At 65.8% G+C, this 17,210-nt stretch overlaps 1 protein-coding gene across 1 annotated transcript; it reads right to left on the bottom strand.

Annotated features, from left to right (window-relative positions):
* Positions 1 to 3,028: 3,028 nt before the first annotated feature.
* On the bottom strand, positions 3,029 to 16,488 carry OGFOD3 (2-oxoglutarate and iron dependent oxygenase domain containing 3). Its single transcript, XM_054592909.1, has 9 exons — positions 16,340 to 16,488; positions 14,358 to 14,575; positions 11,388 to 11,463; positions 10,464 to 10,506; positions 8,461 to 8,525; positions 7,866 to 7,922; positions 5,899 to 6,052; positions 4,626 to 4,749; positions 3,029 to 3,263 (listed from the first exon to the last, which is right to left on the bottom strand). Exons 1-9 carry the CDS (start codon positions 16,411 to 16,413, stop codon positions 3,127 to 3,129), a joined length of 948 nt encoding a protein of 315 aa, XP_054448884.1. The 5' UTR covers positions 16,414 to 16,488; the 3' UTR covers positions 3,029 to 3,126.
* Positions 16,489 to 17,210: the final 722 nt, after the last annotated feature.

The raw sequence follows: 17,210 nt of genomic DNA, 5'->3' as shown, positions 1-17,210 counted from the left end.
AGGCCCAGCTCTGCGGAGCGACAGGCAGTCAGCTGCCTGCTCGGACCGGCCCTCCTGCGGGTGTGTGGTCTCTGTGGCACCTCTCTGTTCCTCCTGGCTCTGTAACAATAAACGCTAAGCTCTGTGACCTGTGTCCTGCCTCGGCCTGGGGGTGGGCCGCCGAGGGTGGGAGGACCCACGGCACGGAATGGCGCGGCCCGAGATGGCGTGGCACAGGGAAGCCTGCCCGTCGGGCGCGCATCTCCCTTGGAGGCCTTTGCTGGTGGCTGGTCTGGCCGTCCTGACATGAGGGCCCAGTGCTGTCCAGCCTAAGCCAGACCCCAGAGCGTGGGGCCCGAGACCCCGGGGTGAGGCAGGGAACGACCACCACAAGGTGCTCAGGGGGGAGGGGCAGCTGGGGGCGGGGGCTCAGTCCAGGGCAGGAACATAATGCCCAGGAACCGTGAGCCAGAATCCTCCCACCCTCAGCGTGCCTCTCCCGGCCCGGGCCTGCGGCGTTGGCCTGCGCCCTCTGCGTGCGGTGTTCGAGCGGGGCCGCCCGGGGCACCGAGGGTTCTGGGCCCTGCCCCCGGAGAGCCCGCCCCTGCCCACCGCGGGCAGCACACTGGGCAGCAGGGGCCTGACACCTGGTGGGGGCAAGTGAGTGAATGAATGAACCGTGTCCCTCAGCGGGGGACTCACCGCACTCTCCCATTTTGTCTTCCGTCTTCCTAATGGGGGGAGGGGTTGGGGACGGGGAGGAAGAACCCAGAAGGGCTCTTCTGGGTTCACAGCCGAGCCAGAGGCTCTGGTTCCCGGGAGGTGGCATGCAGGCGGGCAGCTGCGGTGGGAGCCTCGTGGTGGGCGACGGGTTTACCGGGAGCAGGCACGTTCCTGCCCCGCGGGCCGGCCAGCCTCAGTCTCGCCAGCCTTGACCGCTGATCAAGCGGGGTGGTGGGGATGCGCAGGGCCACCGGGCGTTTCCGGGCACTGCCAGGCCCGGGAGAGCGGCCTCGCCCAGTCCAGGTGCCGGCCCCTGGGCTGGGACGCGTGCCACTGGCGGCGCAGCCGGCTGCTGCCCTTTGCGTCCGTCATTTATCAACAAAGCAGCACAGGCACCGGCTCCCTTCACTCCTTGTCTCCCTAGGGACTCAGCCAGTGGACGCCCACACTCTCTGCTTTGGGGTCTGTCCTCAGCACATGAGCTCTTGGGGCGGGGGTGTCGCCAGCCGCGGGCAAGGACAGTGGCAGTGCCTGTGGACGGAGAGGTGGCCCTGCCCGGCGGCAGGGGACACAGCTCGGCTGCAGGGACCTGAGCTCTTATCCAATCTCACACCTGTGCACACCCAGTGGACAGGCCACTCTGAACTGTCACCTGGAGGGCCAGCCGTGGGCGGCAGGGGAGCTCAGCCAGCAGAAAGCCAGGGCCCCATCCCGTGGAGGGGAGGCGGGTGGCTGGAGTCTAGCCGGAGCCCCAGACACCCCCAAACCACCAGCCCGAGGACCTGGGCCCCAGAGCCCCCCGCAGGCAGCTTTCCCATCGGAACTCCAGACAGGGCGCCTGGAGCAGGAAGCCAGGCTGCCGGAGGCACGCAGCCCGGAGCCCTTGGATGGCTACCGCCTTCCCCAGGCCAAGCGCCCGCCCTGTGGGGCCGCTGGCCTGCTCCGGGCCCCCCTCCCTGCACTCCCTGGCCCCGGGGAGGCACCGCCCCGCGGCGGGCGGTGCTGCAGGCCGTCTGCCACTCAGCACTTGTCTCCGTCTCAGAGCTGGGGATGAGGGACTTGAGGGGCCACCCAGGCCGGTGGGCTTTCGCCCCCGTGGCCTTAGGCAGCCTCTGTGGGGTTGGGAGTCCAGAGCCCGCATCTCGCCCAGAAGCTATGCGTCAGCGAGCAGCACCAAGACGGAGGCTGCCAGGGCATCGGGCTGGCTGCCCTGGGCGGAGCTCCTCTGGGGGTCCCAGGGGGGAGGGGAGGGCACCCCAGTTTCTGCCCTTGGTCTCCCAGGACGGCTTCCTCACCTCACTGCCTTGTCCCCTCACCCCACAAGTCATGACAGCCTTCCACAGGGCCCACACGTTGGGCGGCGGGGGGAGTTCCCCATCAGGGAGGGCCTCAGCGGGGCCCTGGGGACCCAGGGGCCCTGGGAGGGGCAGCAGGCACAGACGCGGGCCCTGTGTTCCCTGGGATGAAGCCTCGGCCCAGAGCCCGGCTGAGTGTGCGGAGACCCGGGACATCGTCCCCTCCCCTCCCAGCTCGCTGGGACTTTCCGGCAATGAGGCCCGTCCGGAGCCCCCCTTCCCTGCTCCCTTGGGATCTGCTTGCACTAGAAGGTGCTGAGACAAGGACGCGCGCGGGGGGGGGTCTCCAGACTGTCAGGGGACAGAGATCGGGTGTCCGTCCCGGTCACCCGGCCGCCGTGTCCTCCCTTGCACTGGACAGGGTGCCTCCTGCTGGCCCCGCAGGGTGAACAGGGCGTGGAGGGGCTGCTGGGAGGCTGCAGGGCCCCTTCCTGGGGAAATGGGGGGCCTACAAAGTGACCTCAGGGCTGGCAACGGGCCCCCTAATTTCTTTTCTGGAAACTCAAGATCAAGGTAAGAACGTCGGTGTTGGCCTGAAAGCCCTGCGGTGGGGCTGGGCTGGCAACGATGGCACGTCCCCCGTGGGGCCTCGGGTCTGACGAGTCACTGATGGTTCACTGGTGTTTCCCCAGCTCAGCCGCCACCTGCCGTTTCTACTTCATCCCCGCAGCGCGCGATCCGGGTGGGAAGGAGCCTGGCCGCCCCTCGGGCCTCCAGCGTAGAGCACGGCCTGGGCGCGGAAGGCGGGGGGCGGGGCGTACGGCGAGGGGCGGGGCTTCTGCGGGCAGGGGCCGAGCGCCTCCTGCGCGTGCGTGGCTGCCGGCGCTGCTCCCTCCGTGGAGGCGGCTGCCCCACGTCGCCCCGTCCGGGGCGCGGGACCCCTCCCTGAGGAAGGGGGCCTGTCCGCGGCGCCCGCGAGCAAACACAGGCGCGCGGGAGGAGAACGTTGGTTCCCTTCATTTACTCACAGAAGAAATGACTGAAACATCAGCTCATCGAAGTCCAGGTGCGACGAAGGCACCTCGTTGGGCGGGAAAGGGCTTTGCGGGAGGGAGGGCGGGCGGCTCTGCTACGTGAGGGCGGGGTCCGCGATGCCGTGGTCGGGGTTGCAGGTGAAGGCGATGGTGACGGCGTAGCGCGTGCCCCAGCGCACCTTCTCCACGCGGTGCAGGTTCTCGGACCCCGAGGTGAAGAAGGACACGCGGCCTGGGCGGGGAGGAAAGAAAGGGGCGTGACCCACGCGCGTGGCCTTCGGAACCTGCGTTCTGGACGGACAGACACCACCCACCAGGTACCGGGGTGGGGCGGCGGGGGCGGTCGACGCGGGGAGGACGGGCCGACAAGGCCCTGGGTCCCCCCCTCCCCGCCCCCCGGCCCGGGGCCGGCCTCTGGGAGCCTGGAGGGAATCGCGGGCAGACGCGGTGCAGCCCCCGCGGCGCAGCGCCCCGGGCCGGCGCGGGGGACCTGGGGCCGAGGGGCCGGGCACAGACTCAGAACGGCCAGACACAGCCGGCCAGCTGTCACCGTGAAACGGTCCGCACTCGCAGGTGCTTTCTGGCTTTTTTCTTTAGTGACCAGCTATTAGATCGTCACCCACAACCTTAAAGTGGGGCTTAGCTTGGTGGCTCTGTAACCAAAACCAGGAAAGCGTCTCAGCTCTGAACCCTCCGTGTTTTCCCTGCCTTTAGCGACAAGGGTCCCGGATGCCCCCGGAAAGCACACGCAGGTGACATCCAGCCTCAGCACGGGACGCTTCTCTGGCTCTTGGTCTCTTAAATTCTTGGGACCCACAAGATGTCAACTTGAAGCAAAGCTACCCTGGTGGGGGTGCCCCGGCTGGTGTGGCTCCGTGGGTTGGGCATTGTCCCATAAACCGAAAGGTCGCGGGTTTGACCCCCTGGTCGGGGTGCGTCCGAAAGGCAACTGACGATGCTTCTCTCTCACATCAATGCTTCTCTGTCTCCCTCCCCCCTCTCTCTAAAAATAAACATGTCCGCAGAGAAGGGTTAAATAAAAAGCGCCCGGCGGCACGGAGGCAGCAGGCCTGGGCGGCCGCACCCTGCACAGTCCGAGGGCGGGGTGGCCCTGTCCCGGCTCCGCGAGAGAGGAGGGTCCGGGGTGGTGAGGCTGGGGCCGCACGACGGTGACGGACGGAGGCTTCTCCTGATGCAAAAGGTTCTACGCAAGCACTTACTGATTGGGTTTAAATGCCCCTCAGGGAGCCCCCGGGACACCAGGCGCTGCTCCCCACGGTGCTGGGGCGGCAGGGGTCCCGACCACCAGGGCAGGGAGGCAGGTCTCGAGCTCAGTCCTTCACTGACGTCCTCAGGTCTGGAGTGTCCCCTCATCTAAAGCCGCCAGGTCCCGCTGGGGAGGGTCAGGGCAGGAGCACCCCGGGCAGGGGCAGCTCTGGGGACCTGCTCTACGGTGACAGCAGAGCCGCAGGACATGCCTTGTGGTCTCAGACCAGCAGGTGTGCGTCCAAGCAAGTGCTGGGCACGGACAGGTGCTGTGTCCACGCAGCCTCCACCTGGCGACGCCCGCCCTGGGGCCGCCTGCGCGTCCTACCTGCCCTGGGCTCCACCGTCCTGTTGGCCCCCTCCTCCATGAACACAAAGCGCCCCCCGCCGAAGTCCTCCAGGTAGTCGGAGAGGTACAGCAGCGAAGTGTAGTCAAAGGAGCCGTAGGTCACCTGCGAGGACAGCGGGGCTGTCACGCCCGGAGCTCGGGGCCCTGCGCCTGCTCCTCACGCATGGGCGTCACGTACAAGGCCTCTTGCGCCCTCACGGCTTTGGAGGCACCTTGGTGGCGCCCACTGTCGGGTTCCACCTGGGGTTGCCGTGTGGCTCCAAGGCCCAGGCCACTGTCCAGGCCGCTGTGATCGGGACCCGCCCGCCCCCGCCCCCCCCCCCCCCCGCCGTCAGTGCAGGGCCAGGGCGGTGACGTCAAGAGCTGCTGCACTCTCTCCAGCCTTTCTTCTTTTCTTCTCCTTAAGTTTATTTGTAGAGAGAGGGGAAGGGAGGGAGAAAAAGAAGGGCACATCGAAGTGTGAGATACATCGATCGCCTGCCTCTCGCCCGCCCCCATGCGGCCCAGTGGGCTGAGCGCCGGCCTGCGAAGCAAAGGGTCCACAGTTCGAGCCCCAGTCGGGGCACAGGCCTGGGTTGCGGGCCAGGTCCCCAGCGGGGGGTGTGCGAGAGGCAACCACACATTGGTGGTTCTAAAAATAAAATAATTAAAATCTTAAAAAAATACACAAATTAAAAATTGTGATGAGCCCTGACTGGCGTGGCTCTGTGGGTCGGGTCTTGTCCTGCAACGCGAAAGGTCGCCAGTTTGACTCCTGGTCAGGGTGCAGGCCTGGTTGCAGGTTCAGTCCCCACTTGGGGCGTGTGGGAGGCGCAGCCCATGGATGTTTCTCTCCCTCTCTCTCTCCCTTTCCCTCTCTCTACAAATGAGTAAATAAAATCTTTTAAGAAATCGTGGCGAGATTTGCCCACAGTTCACACTTCAACTGTGTTTACTCGCACAGCTCAGGGGTGTTAGGCATGTCCCCACTGCTGTGCAGCCGTCACCGCTGCCCTCTCCAGAACTTTGTCGCCGTCCCCAGCTGAACTTCGGGCCCCATGAAAACTCAGCCCCTCCCCGCAGCTCGCGCCCGCCCTCCTGGGGTCTGCCTCTGAGGCCGGACTCTTCTCTGGACCCACAGGGGTCTGCGGCGTCTGTCCTTCGGTGTCTGGCCATCTTCGGAGGGACACCCTTTGGGAGGACTTTTGGCAGCCAGAGCAGAGGCTGGGAGGCCTGAGCGGGGGCCGTGGACGCCCACTCTGGCGGGGCTCACCTTGTCCACGTGCGCGTGCCAGTACTCGTCGTGAGCCGTGCGGGCTTCCGTGCTGTTGATGCGGGAGAAGAACGTGGGCTTCGTCAGGTACAGCGAGGATGCGCTGATGCCAAAAGCCCGGGCGACGGCGAGCTGGACCTTCTGCCGCACGTCCCTGCCGGAGGACACGTGCGTCACCGGTGGCCGTGCAGCCTCGGGGTGGGGGCAGTCCCCTGGGTCGCCCTGCGCGGACTGCAGGAGGGCGGAGAAGGACATGCACGCGACGCCCCGCACCAGGTCCCAGGGGGTCACGTGGGCAACCAGCAACTTGAGGACCAGCTCCCTGTAGGAAGGACAGGGCGCGGGGCCTGCCGGGGCCGTGTCCTGGGGACATAGTGGCGGCAGGTGAGCAGCCTTCCGCATGCAGCCCAGGTGTCCTGGGGCGGCGCCAGGCGTGGCCAGGGGCTGGGCTCCAACCCACACATGCGCAGTCTTGTGCCGAGGCCCTAAAGCCACGTCCGGAGGGCACAGCTTACACGTGACAGTACCTCTGTCATTCCAGCTTCCCCCAACCACGGGCAACCCCTGACACGCATGCCACCAGCCGCTGGGTGCACCCACCCAGCCTAGGGCTCTAACTGGGCGCGCCAGACGCCTCCGGAGACCCCAGGAGCTCGGCTCAGTAAGGAGAACATTGGTCTTAACGTCAGCGATGACATTCGCGAAACTTGGGCTGAATCATCCATGACACTCAAAATGCTCCCACTTGCACGGGGTGTGAGACGCGTGTGCCTCCAATGTCTCTTTTCAGCCAAGTCACAACAATTACGTTGGGGATGCCATTCATTTCGTTGGCTTAATTCTCCTAATGTCTTTACCTTCAAGGCGCACACTTTCTACTCAACGATCAAGTCCGTGAACGAATCGGCTGGTGAGGCTGGGAGCACACCCAGTACAGACGACCCAGGGCCGGCAGGGAAGCTGCCGGCACGTGGCCGCCGCCGAGGCCCCTTCTCCTCTCGGGAGTCGTGCGTGGGGTCGGACGCCCGGGCTCGCGGGACACCTGCGGCCACCGCGGAAGCCAGGGAGCTGCGTCAGGGCGCAGGGCGCTCACCGCCGTTCCGGCCGCGCCTACGAGCTCGTTAGACCTGGGTCTGGGCCAGCGGCCGGGCCTCGCCCCCGGCTGCCTCTCTGGGCGCATGAGGGAGGCGGGTGGCTCTGCCCCCAGGCCCTGCTGAGAAGGGCTGCCCAGTTGTTGGGGGCGGGGTGGTGGCTGTGAAAGGGGGGCAAGGGGGTCCTTGTGGTGACAGAAACGTTTGGTATCGTGACCGCGGGGTCCTTACGTGACCCACATGGGCGACAAGGTGGCACAGGACTAAACACGCACATGCAGACCAAGAGCGGCAAACCCGGGGCGTCTGACCGGGCGGTGGGCGCTGCTGGTGCCGGTTCTGGGGGCGACGCTGGGCTCTGGCTGTGCCGGGGTCGGGGACATTGGGGTGACGGGTCCGTGGCTGCCCTGTGCCGCCGCTCCTGGTCGTGTGAGGCTGGATTATCTCAGAACGAGACGCTGGCGTTAATAAAGCAGCTCCCCGTGCAGGAGCCGTCTGGGCAGCAGGGCTGGCCTGACACCTGGCGCCGGGCCCTGCGGGACCAGGGCCGCTCGCGGGGCAGCTGCAGGGGCTGCCGGGCCACCGAGGCTGGCTCTGCGACCCGCCTCGCAGTGGCCTCTGCCGTGGGCCTGGACCCTGACGGGGCCACTGGTGGGCGCGACCTTCAAGCGTGACCCATGGAGGCGGGGGCTGCCCTGCGCCTCGCTAACCAGCACGCGAGGATCTCGGCTCCGGGCCGCTGCTGGCCCAGCATGTCTGGCTGGACGCGGCCCTGCCTGCGGGCGGGGGGCAGGGGGCGCTGTGCCCCTGCCACTGGCTCCGCCCACTGTGAGCCCCAGCCCTCCCCACCCGCACTGACCGCCCGCCCCTCCTCACCGGTACAACTGGAAGTCCTCTTCTGAGAAGATGTTTTCTATTTTATCCCCAAAGTATCTGTGAAAAAGTATTAACAAAGGACCATTTGTTAATCTCTCCTTTAAATTCAGTCTTCCCTCCAGGTAACCCCAGGTCCCTGAAACCCAGCTGGTCCTGCGGGTTGGAGCTGGTCTGCCTCCGCAGGGACACCCGTGCAATGAGGGGGAGGGAGGCCAGGACTGCCCGGCAGACCGAGGGTGCTGGCGCCCACGGCTGGGAGAGTCCGGGCTCCCCGGGCCGCAGGGGACGATCACAGCCCCTGAGAGCCCCTCCGACCCTCACTCCCAGGTCGGCCGGCCGGCCTCCTCTCTGCTGCTCTCCCTCGGCCTCGAGCAGGGGGCAGCGTCCCAAGAAGCCGCGATGGAGCAGGAGACTGTTCCCTGAGGCGCGGGGAACAAGGATGCCGCCCTGTGAGAAGGGCCACGCCTGGCCCGCGCCCCTGCCGCGCACACACGCTGCTGTTTTCCCGAGACCTGAGGCTGCTCTGCGGCAAGCCGCCCTCGGTGTCCCCGCGAGGAGGCGCTCAAGCTGGGTGCTCCCTCCCACCAAGGCTCACCTGTACAGGTTCACAAAGTGCCTCCCGGCGGACAGCGCGCCCGAGTGCAGGTCCAAGATGGACGCCTGCAAAAGACGGTTGCGGAGCAGAGCGTGAGGGCTGCGCTTGGCGGCGGCAGCTACCAGCCTCGGGAAACACAAGGGGCCGAGGTCCACCCTAGCACCGCCGGGGGCAGGGAGACAGCCGGCGGGAGCAGGGCTCAGCCAGGCCGGGCCCAGGGGGTCTGCAGGGGCCCTGTTCTTGGCGGCCTCCTTTGCTGCCGGGTACCTCTGAGCTCCAGCACCGACAGGCCCGTCCTGCCCCCTCCCCCGCCCGCAGCGCCGCCGTTGTAAAACCACCACGCGGCAGCCTGCTCCTGTGCAGCTCGGTGCCTCGTGGCGCTGGAGCACACCCGTGCAGCCGCCACTCTCACGGCACAGTGGACGCACCTGCACCCCCGCAGTCCTTGGGCCCCTCGGGAAGCCCCCTCCCCTGCGCCGGCCCAGCCCCCGCACGAGGGGCTGCTGCTCTGCCTCCCCGAGTGGGAGGCCAGCGGGCCCCGTGCTCCCCTGCTTTGCCGCCCCACGACCCACGTGGCCACAGTCCCTTCTCGCTGCTGCGAGCCCCACCGTTGGGAGCCGTGGCGGGCTGCTCACCTGCAGGTGGGCATGTCTGTGTGGACGGACCCTTTCATCCTCTTATGTAAATGCCAAAGAGCGGAGTTCACCAAAGGGCTCTCCACTGAGGCCCACTGCCGCTGGGGTCCTTCCTGCGGCCCCGAGGGGAGGGCCCCCAGCCTGGGGAGCGGCTCTGCCTTCCCTCACTGATGCCAGTCCAGGTCATGGGGTGATCGCAACCTGGGCTTTTAAAATGCTAACTGAACTTGGAGGCATCAAACGGGGTAAACTCGCTGCCAGACAACTTCCCAGGCGAATGCTGAGCGGAGTCCACACTCGAACGGGTTTTTCATAAACATTCCGCCTGAACCACACCAAACTGACCTAAAGGGGCAGCTTAATTTCCAGAACTCAAGAGAGAAGACTGCAGAGTGAAGTCAGGCAGATGATCCCAGAAGGGTCTGGGAATTCTAGCGAAGCCTGTGATTTGAACCTTCCTGAGAGTTTCTGCACATGCAATGCTTCAGGTCCCCGTGGTGCCTGGATTCAGGAATCACTAAGTCACCCCGAGAGGGAGCCTTCCCACGGATCGACACGCCGGGCAGAGATGCACGTTCAGAAAACCACACGAGACCTCAGGACGTGGGCACCCTGCCGGCGTCGCTCACAGGGCGGCCTGCCCGGGGCCGCGCGGACCGTCTCAGCCCCGGCTGCTGCGACCGACTGCCACACACCAGGGGCGTGAGACCACAGGAATGCGTCCTCCCGCTCTGGAGGCAGCGCTCAGCGCTCTGAGATTGAGGGGCTGCAGGGCCACGCTCCAGGGGAGGAGAGTGCCCCCTGGGGTCCCTCGGTCTGTGGCTGCGTCACTCCTTCCCTGCCTCTGTCGTCACACGGCTTCTCTGTCTCCCACCTCCCCCTGCCTCCCTCTGTCCAGGATGCTTGTCACGGCACGTGGGGCCCCAGCCAGACAGTCCAGGATGATCTCGTCTCAAGACCCTTAGCTTAGTAACATCGGCAAAGCCCCTTTTCCCAAGGAAGGTCCGCTCCCGGTTCTGGGCGGGCGGCTGGCCCCCGCGGTTCCCACAGTGCTCTGGGGGCCCCGGCTCCGCCAGCCTTTCCCACAGCCCCTGTTCCCAAGGTGGCCTAGGCCCCTGCCTGGGACCCCGCCCCCGGCCCAGCACTCTGACATGCAGCTGCGACCTGAAGCTGGTGGCCGTGACGTGCCCCGGGGACAGGACACTCTTGCGCTGACCGAGCAGCTCTGGACGGTGCCGCACGGACCCAGCACCTGTCCCCGTGGGCAGTGGGGGCGCCCGAGGGCCCTGCGCGTCCACTGCCTCCTCCTTCCCCTCGGAAGTTAAAGGAGTAAAGAAGAAAGGGAAGCAGGAACTGCACACGACTCACCCCTCCGTCGGATCCTCCCAGGGCGAGCCCCTTCTCCGCTATGCTGTGGGAGAGACGGTTTTCAGTCAGACTGATCAGTAGTCTCGTCTACAGTAAACCTAGGCAACGTCAACGAGTTGTCTGATGTCTGTGGCGTGAGTGCAGGTAGAGCGCGGGGTCAGCGGGCGGCGTCTCATCGCCTGGTCAGCAGCACGGCCCGGCTCAGGGCCCCGTGGGCTTCATGGCTGTCGGCCCGATGGGAGGGGCTTCCAGCGCCTGCGGCAGGCGCTCCGAGCCGCCCAGGAACCTGCCCAGGGAGGGTCGCCCAGGACCAGCGCCCCCGCCCGAGGAGCCCCGCAGGTCGTCTGGTAACGGAGCCTCTCTGGCTGGGACCCCGGCCGGGAGTGCAGTGGACGTGCACAATGCTGCCCACAGCTCGGGACCAGCTGCGCTCTGCTTGGTGCCGGCTTCCCTGGACATTCTGCGTCTGAGCCGCCCATTGGAAAATGGAAGCTCTGAGATCCTGTTGTTAAACCATCAACCAGGAAAACGACGTCTACTTCCGAGTAAGACCGCCTGTCCCCCATGAGTCACTGAGTGGCCGGGCTTACTTCCCACCCGGTTTTGAAGGAGATGGAACCAGCGCCCAGGGACCCCCTGCTGTGCGTGAACCCTCCACCGAGTGCCAGTCAGAACCGCCTCCCCTGGAGGAAGCCGCTCCAGACGTTCCCAGCTCCGGAAGGTTCTGTTAGCAACTGCCTCACAGACGGCAGCAGCCAGCAGCCTCCCCTCCGGGCCATTGGACAAGCCTGCCCTTGTCTTGGGAGCACACAGGAAGTTCTCGGTAAATTCTCTAAGTCGTCCTTTCAGTAGTAATTCCCTGCTTCCCGCCCCGCAGCCCCCGGTCCGGCTCGTTCGGGACAGAAGCCTGGAGCTGCGTGGTACCTGCGGACCCGCCGAGCCTCGTCCCTGGTGATGACGGCGTCGGTGATGCCCCGGCCACACCTGGTCGGGGAGCAGCCTGCGGAGAGAGGAGGCAGGGTGAGAGGCGGCCGGCGAGGGCGACTCCTGAGCACGGAGCCTGCGCGTGGTCCCCCGGGGACGACAGGCGTTGGTGGGATGGGGCCTCGCCTCCCCAGGGCTTGGGCGGGGGAGGGCCCGGATTTGGCAAATAACGTACGGGTCACCCAGGTAGATTGGAATTTCGGGTGAACTGGGGGGACTTTGAAGTGAGCAGGTCCCAGGGAGGACACATTCTCTCACTGGGTGGCCGTGCTCCTGGTGGCTGCGCCCGACGGGCACCCAGGAAGCACCGGGAACTGAGCGCCACCCGGCACGAGCAGAGCTGTGCCTGTGACTCCTGTCACTGTCCCCGTCCCAGGGCCCCACGGCCGCCACTGATGAGCGCCCCACACCCTCCCTCCTCTGCCGCACAGAGGGCCCCTGGGGCCCGCGCTGCGCCGAGGCAGGAGGCTGCAGGAGCTGGGCCGCGGGTCGGGGGGGTGCCAGGACCAGGCGGCGGGTGCTCAGAGACGAGGAGCTCCCCGTGCGAGATGGCCGTGGGGCGCGTCCCAGCTGATGAGACGCCGCCTTGGGACCCCTGAGGACGTGCCGGGCGGGCTGGCCTCTGGCTCTCCGCCTCTCCGCCTCCTGCCTGGAACGGTGCCTGGGGGCAGAGTGAGTGTGCCGGGCCGCCTGGGCCACGTGCTGAGGGGAGCTCCGAGGGGCACGGGCGCAGACGGGCTCCGTGGGTGCCAGGTGGCTGGGGCTGCCTTTCTCTGGGTCTTATGGGAAAATAAACTTCCACTTGAGGGTCATCGGAGGAGGGGTGCTTCAGTTCCACGGGGAAACACAACCCTACTGACACGGGTGTTTTTTTAATTAAAAAACAAAGCCAGATACGTGCTTTTTACAAGGGTTACCCCCTACACACGACAACGTAGAAAGGCGAAAAATGAAGACATGCACAACGCCAACCAGATATCTGGGGGCAATATCTACGCCCACAAATGCGACTTAGGACAGGAGTGTCGGAGGGAGAAGGTGGGTTCGCGACAAGGGGAATGATTCCCCAAGGAGATAAGGGCGTGGCAAGAACACCCAGCAATATCGTCCCCCACACGGAACGTGGCCATCCTGGGAACCAGCAGTGGCCATAGGCCTGGCGAGGAGCAGATTGGACGCGCGCCCCTCAGTCACTGATGGACGCAGGGGGCAGCGACCCTTGGAGATCAGACGTTCGGCGCACGAGCTTGGACCCGGAGGAGGATGGAGAGCTCAGCGTGCAACCCGTGGAGGGGATGCATTTTTCCAGGCACCCGGGAGACATCATCAAAAACACAGTGGACCAAAAACGAAGTCTGAACGAACGTCCGAGGATCTTGAGCATATAGATTATATTATCTGGCTACAGTGCAATTGGGTTAGAAATCAATTTTTTAACAGAGAGAACCAAAACCCCATGAATTTCAAAATTTTAAAACCCAGCAGCAACACAGCGAGTTCAGTGGGGAGAAGGTGCAGAGCAGAAGGGCGGAACCTGGGTGATCCCCACGGAACTGGGAACCACGACGCCGTGGGCGCAGAGACGGGCGGGCGGGCACCCGCAGGCCCCGCCCACCACGTGGACCCGCTCCGGTGGGCGGTGCCCCGGCCTGTTCGCGTGGCCCCGCCCCCCAGACAGGAGGCGCCCCCGCGGGGAGCTCCCCGCCTCGCTTCCCTCACCTACGGGGGGAGCAGCGGCTGCGGCCGGCAGGCTCGGGGCTTCAGAATATACTCCCGCTGTGTTTTCTTCGTGTGGCGAAAGAGTCACAACATAAAACTTCCTGCTTTCACCGTGTTTAAGGGGCAGCTCGGCGGCGTTAAGCGGTCCCATTGCTGTGCAGCCACCATGCCATCCATCTCCAGGACTTTGTCATCTTCCCAAACTGATACCCCATACGAACTAAACACGAGCTCCTCCTCCCCCACTCCAGCTGTTTTTAATGCTGACAAATTATTAAACGGGTGGGAAGGAAGTCTCTCTTCGGTTCTAACCACTGAAAAATACCTTCTTGAGCACTGGGGCTTCAGGGGTAAAAGCGACCTAGGACAACGCCGGCCACAGAGCCGGCTTCTCCCCGGAGCGCTCGGCGACGCCGCCCTGCCCTGGCGCCCGCCCAGCGTTCCGCGCCGGGAAGTCCTCCCGTGCACATCTCAACGGCGCCCCTTGGTGGAAGGACTTGGCAAGCTGTTCTGGGTTCACGTTCAAAGCATTGCTCTGAATAAGAAAATAAACTGAATTTCGCCGGTAAAACCCTGTCGCTCGGGCTGGTTCCTCAAACTGAGGCAGCATCCAGGGAGCAGGGAGCGCGCTGGAAAGCGCAGGGCACGGCCCGAGGGCGCGGTCTCAGGTGGCCTGAGTCCATGGCCTGCACGCTCTCCAGGGTGCTGGACCCGCGGCCTCATCAAGACCGCGGTCCGCCCGTGGGCTCCACCGGCCCTCTGGGGCGGCAGGCGCCAGGAAAGGGCGGGCGCCCACATGGGAGAAGGGCCTCTGACAGTGACATTCCTTGTGGCGGCATTTTCTGCAGTGACAATGCTCTATGACGCTCTCCACAGCCAATGCCTTTTCTGGTGTCAACGTTCTAATCTCTCCCTTCCCAGTTGTGTGGCAGCGGCGCAGGCAAACCGTCTCCGCCCTCAGAAGCGCCCACACTGAGGGCACCTCAGTGAGACGCTGGCCTTGAGGGTGACAGCCGGGTCCGCCCTGAGCAGGGCCTGCAACACCGACACTCCCAGGCCTGGGGCGGGCTAACACACTGCCCCCCCGCACTCGCAGCCTGACCCCCACCGCAGCCGCAGACACGCCTCTGAAGGGCGCTGTATCTCAGGTTCCCTGGCCGCTCTTCCCCAGGTGGCCGTGGCGCTGCGTACCTTCGAACCTTCGGTGGCTGTCGTAGTCCTCGGAGCAGGCCACCTCGACGAACCTTCCAGGCAGGACCTCGCCGCGGTGAGCCAGCACCTCGGTGACACCGTCGTCGCCCCCCAGGCTGCCCCAGAGCAGGAGCGCAGCGAGCGTGGCACAGGTGCCCAGGGCGGCAGCCCTCAGCCACTTCCTCCGCACCTCCCGCGGCGCCCGGGCGCCCTTCACGCTGAGAACAGAAAACAGCCACAGTCACCCACGTGCAGCTGTGTGGGCTGGCACCGCAGACCACGTCCACACCTGGTTGCAGCCTTGACCTGTCCCTACACCCGCCGCTGTCCCTCAGCCCGGAGGCACCTGGCAGGTGGGGAGGACACGGGGGCTCGTGTCCCTCCCTGGACCGGGCAGGGCTCACTCTGTCCCGCACAGGCAACAGGAAGAGCTGCTGCGGACACCTGTTTTGGGAGTCCTACGAGGAGCCTGCGGTGCTGCTTGCATTGCCTGCACCTGGGAAGGACCATCACACGCGTGGGCCCTGACGTGCATGCACACACACACACACACACACACACACCGTGACCTGAGTCGGGGGGAACTCAAACCCACGTAACCAGACGGCAGAGAAAACGAGCACAACAGGGACGACCCGCAAGCAGGACGCGGCCCACACGCCGAGCTGAGCCGCGTGGGGGTCTGTGTGTGTGTCTGTGGTGCACACGCGCACGCGTGTCTGCACGTGCGTGTCACTGTGCGTTCTGTTGTCTGGGAAAGACGTGGAGGCTTCGGAGCTTGGTGAACAGACAGAAAGTGAGAGAAGAGATCAGGACATCCCTTCTCCAAGCGCATAAGCAATTCCTGGAAAGCAGGACACCTGCCTTCTGTTCTTATGTTTCTCACACCTCACGCCGCTAAATCAATCATTCCAATGAAATAAACCCCAAGGAGGCGGGCACAGTGCGGCCAGACCCCGTTGGGTGAACACACAATCATTTCAAATGGCATTTATAGATGTGGGGGGGGTCCTGCCCCGCCCACAAAGACCAGCCACCCACAGAACTGCTGTCCAGCCTCCAGCCCACCCAGTCTCCACCGATTAGATGGGGGTGGACCCCTGCCTCCAGTGAGCCCATCCTTTTTCTGCCCAAGAATTCAGACCAGGCGGGGAGAGGGCCGGCCCGCCTCGGCGGCAGGCAGCTGAAACCCTAGTTGTAGGCACAGAGCTGTGGGCCTCACGCTCCTGGAACAGCCTGGCTGCTGGGACAGGGTGGAGCCGGAGGTGCCTCGGAGGTGCCACGGGAGGCGAGAGTGAAGAAGCAGCCTCTTTGGCCAGATTTGGATACGACAGTGCCCTGGGGGTCTGTTCAAAATAAGCCCCCTTTTGTGAGGTAAGCTGCCAAAACAGAAGGAGGCTCCCTTTTCAGGCCTTGGAGCAAGGTCCACTGGCCCATGGGGCAAGCACCACAGGACCGTCGTTTGTCCAGGGGTGATTACAACGCCCCCGGCTCCGCCGGCTCCGAGAGCTTTAGGCAGCATCCCTTCGAAGGCAGCGTGATGAGATGGTCACGTTCATTCATCACTGGGCCGTCCAACTGGGAGCCCTCCAGTGCACGGCCCTCAGGGAAGCACACAGGGGCCAGCCGGTGGAGCCGCGTGGCCCCTGGACCCCTGGGGACTCCCGGCATGGAGCCCTCGGGACACACGAGGAAGAGGAATCAGGGAAGGTTTCGGGAGGGGAGCCCCCAGCCCCAGCCACCGGCTCAGCGTCGGGGCCGGCTACCTGGCCCGAGGGCGCCGGCGGGGCGGGGTTCTGCAGGCACCACCCATAGGCGGCCCAGCCCACGCCAGGGCAGGCCACACCCACACGACGGCCCGCCCCCACAGGGCCACGCCCCCACCTCTGGGCGGGCTACGTTTACGCGGCCGCCGCGCTCGGGCCACGCTCTCGTCCCGGCCCGCGGTCCCGCAGCCCTTGCCCTTCCGCGCAGCCCCTCACCTGCTCGGGCGCCTGCGCTCGGCCGCCCCGCTGCCCTCGGGCGCCTTGGGCGCGCCTCTCCGCTGAGGCGCCATCGGGCCCGCTCGCTGCGGAGTCGGGCCGAACGCGGGAGCCGCCCGAGCTGGGACGCGCTTCGCGAGAGGTAGCGCGAGGCTGGTGCGGCCGGAGACGCGGAGCGACTCGCTCGGCCGTCGACTCCGGGGAGGGCGGCCAGACCCGAGCAATCGCAGGCCGAGCGCGGCTCACCTGGGCGCCCGCGCCGCCGCACAGCCCGCCCGCGGCTCCCGGCTCCCGGCTCCCCGCTCCCCACTCCCCGCTCCCCTCCTGGGGCGGGCCGAGCCCCGAGCCCCGGTCTGAAGCGCGTCCTCGCCCCGCCGCGCCTCCTCCCGGCGCCTCCGCGGCCCGCCTCCCGGGGTCCGTGCCGCACCGCAGAGCGTCTCGGTGCTCGGTAGGGTGTCCGAAGGCCCTCTGCTCTCCGTGCAGCCTCCGTGCGGTGAGCGAGGAGGGCGGGTGTGAGTAGCCTGATCAGGACGCCGATGATTCTGAATGAGCCGGGTTAACTAACAGTGAGGCTCATTCGTGAGGATTATATGTCGGAGGCGAGTAATTTACTGATGGGGGCGGGTAGGAAACCTCCTGGGATCCATTGGACTAAGGGAGAGCTCTGCCCCGCAGTTCTGAAACCGGGGACAAGAGTGCCACTGGAGGCGCCTCAGGGCCCGTGGTCACCTGCCCGGGAGCGCAGAACCAGCGACAAGGGCAGACCTACTTGTAGTCTGATGAAGAATAGTGACAGGGGACCCAGGTCCCTGAAACAATCTCATTTCTGTACACCTTGCAGGAGGGAATCAAAGCGAGGGCTCTGGCTCTC

This window comes from Pteronotus mesoamericanus, unplaced genomic scaffold (genome assembly GCF_021234165.1).
Source record: "Pteronotus mesoamericanus isolate MK-2021 breed Mesoamerican mustached bat unplaced genomic scaffold, CSHL_Meso_final scaffold_408, whole genome shotgun sequence".
Lineage (NCBI taxonomy): Eukaryota > Metazoa > Chordata > Mammalia > Chiroptera > Mormoopidae > Pteronotus > Pteronotus mesoamericanus.
This window is presented reverse-complemented; position numbering and strand designations above follow the sequence as displayed.

Excerpts from the sequence above, each read along its gene's own strand:
- OGFOD3 (XM_054592909.1), bottom strand. The coding sequence starts at position 16,413 with ATGGCGCCTCAGCGGAGAGGCGCGCCCAAGGCGCCCGAGGGCAGCGGG. Across the intron at positions 7,923-8,460 it reads CACTTTGTGAACCTGTACAG|ATACTTTGGGGATAAAATAG; the intron begins GTGAGCCTTGGT and ends ACTTTTTCACAG. Across the intron at positions 3,264-4,625 it reads GACGGTGGAGCCCAGGGCAG|GCCGCGTGTCCTTCTTCACC; the intron begins GTAGGACGCGCA and ends CTCCCCGCCCAG.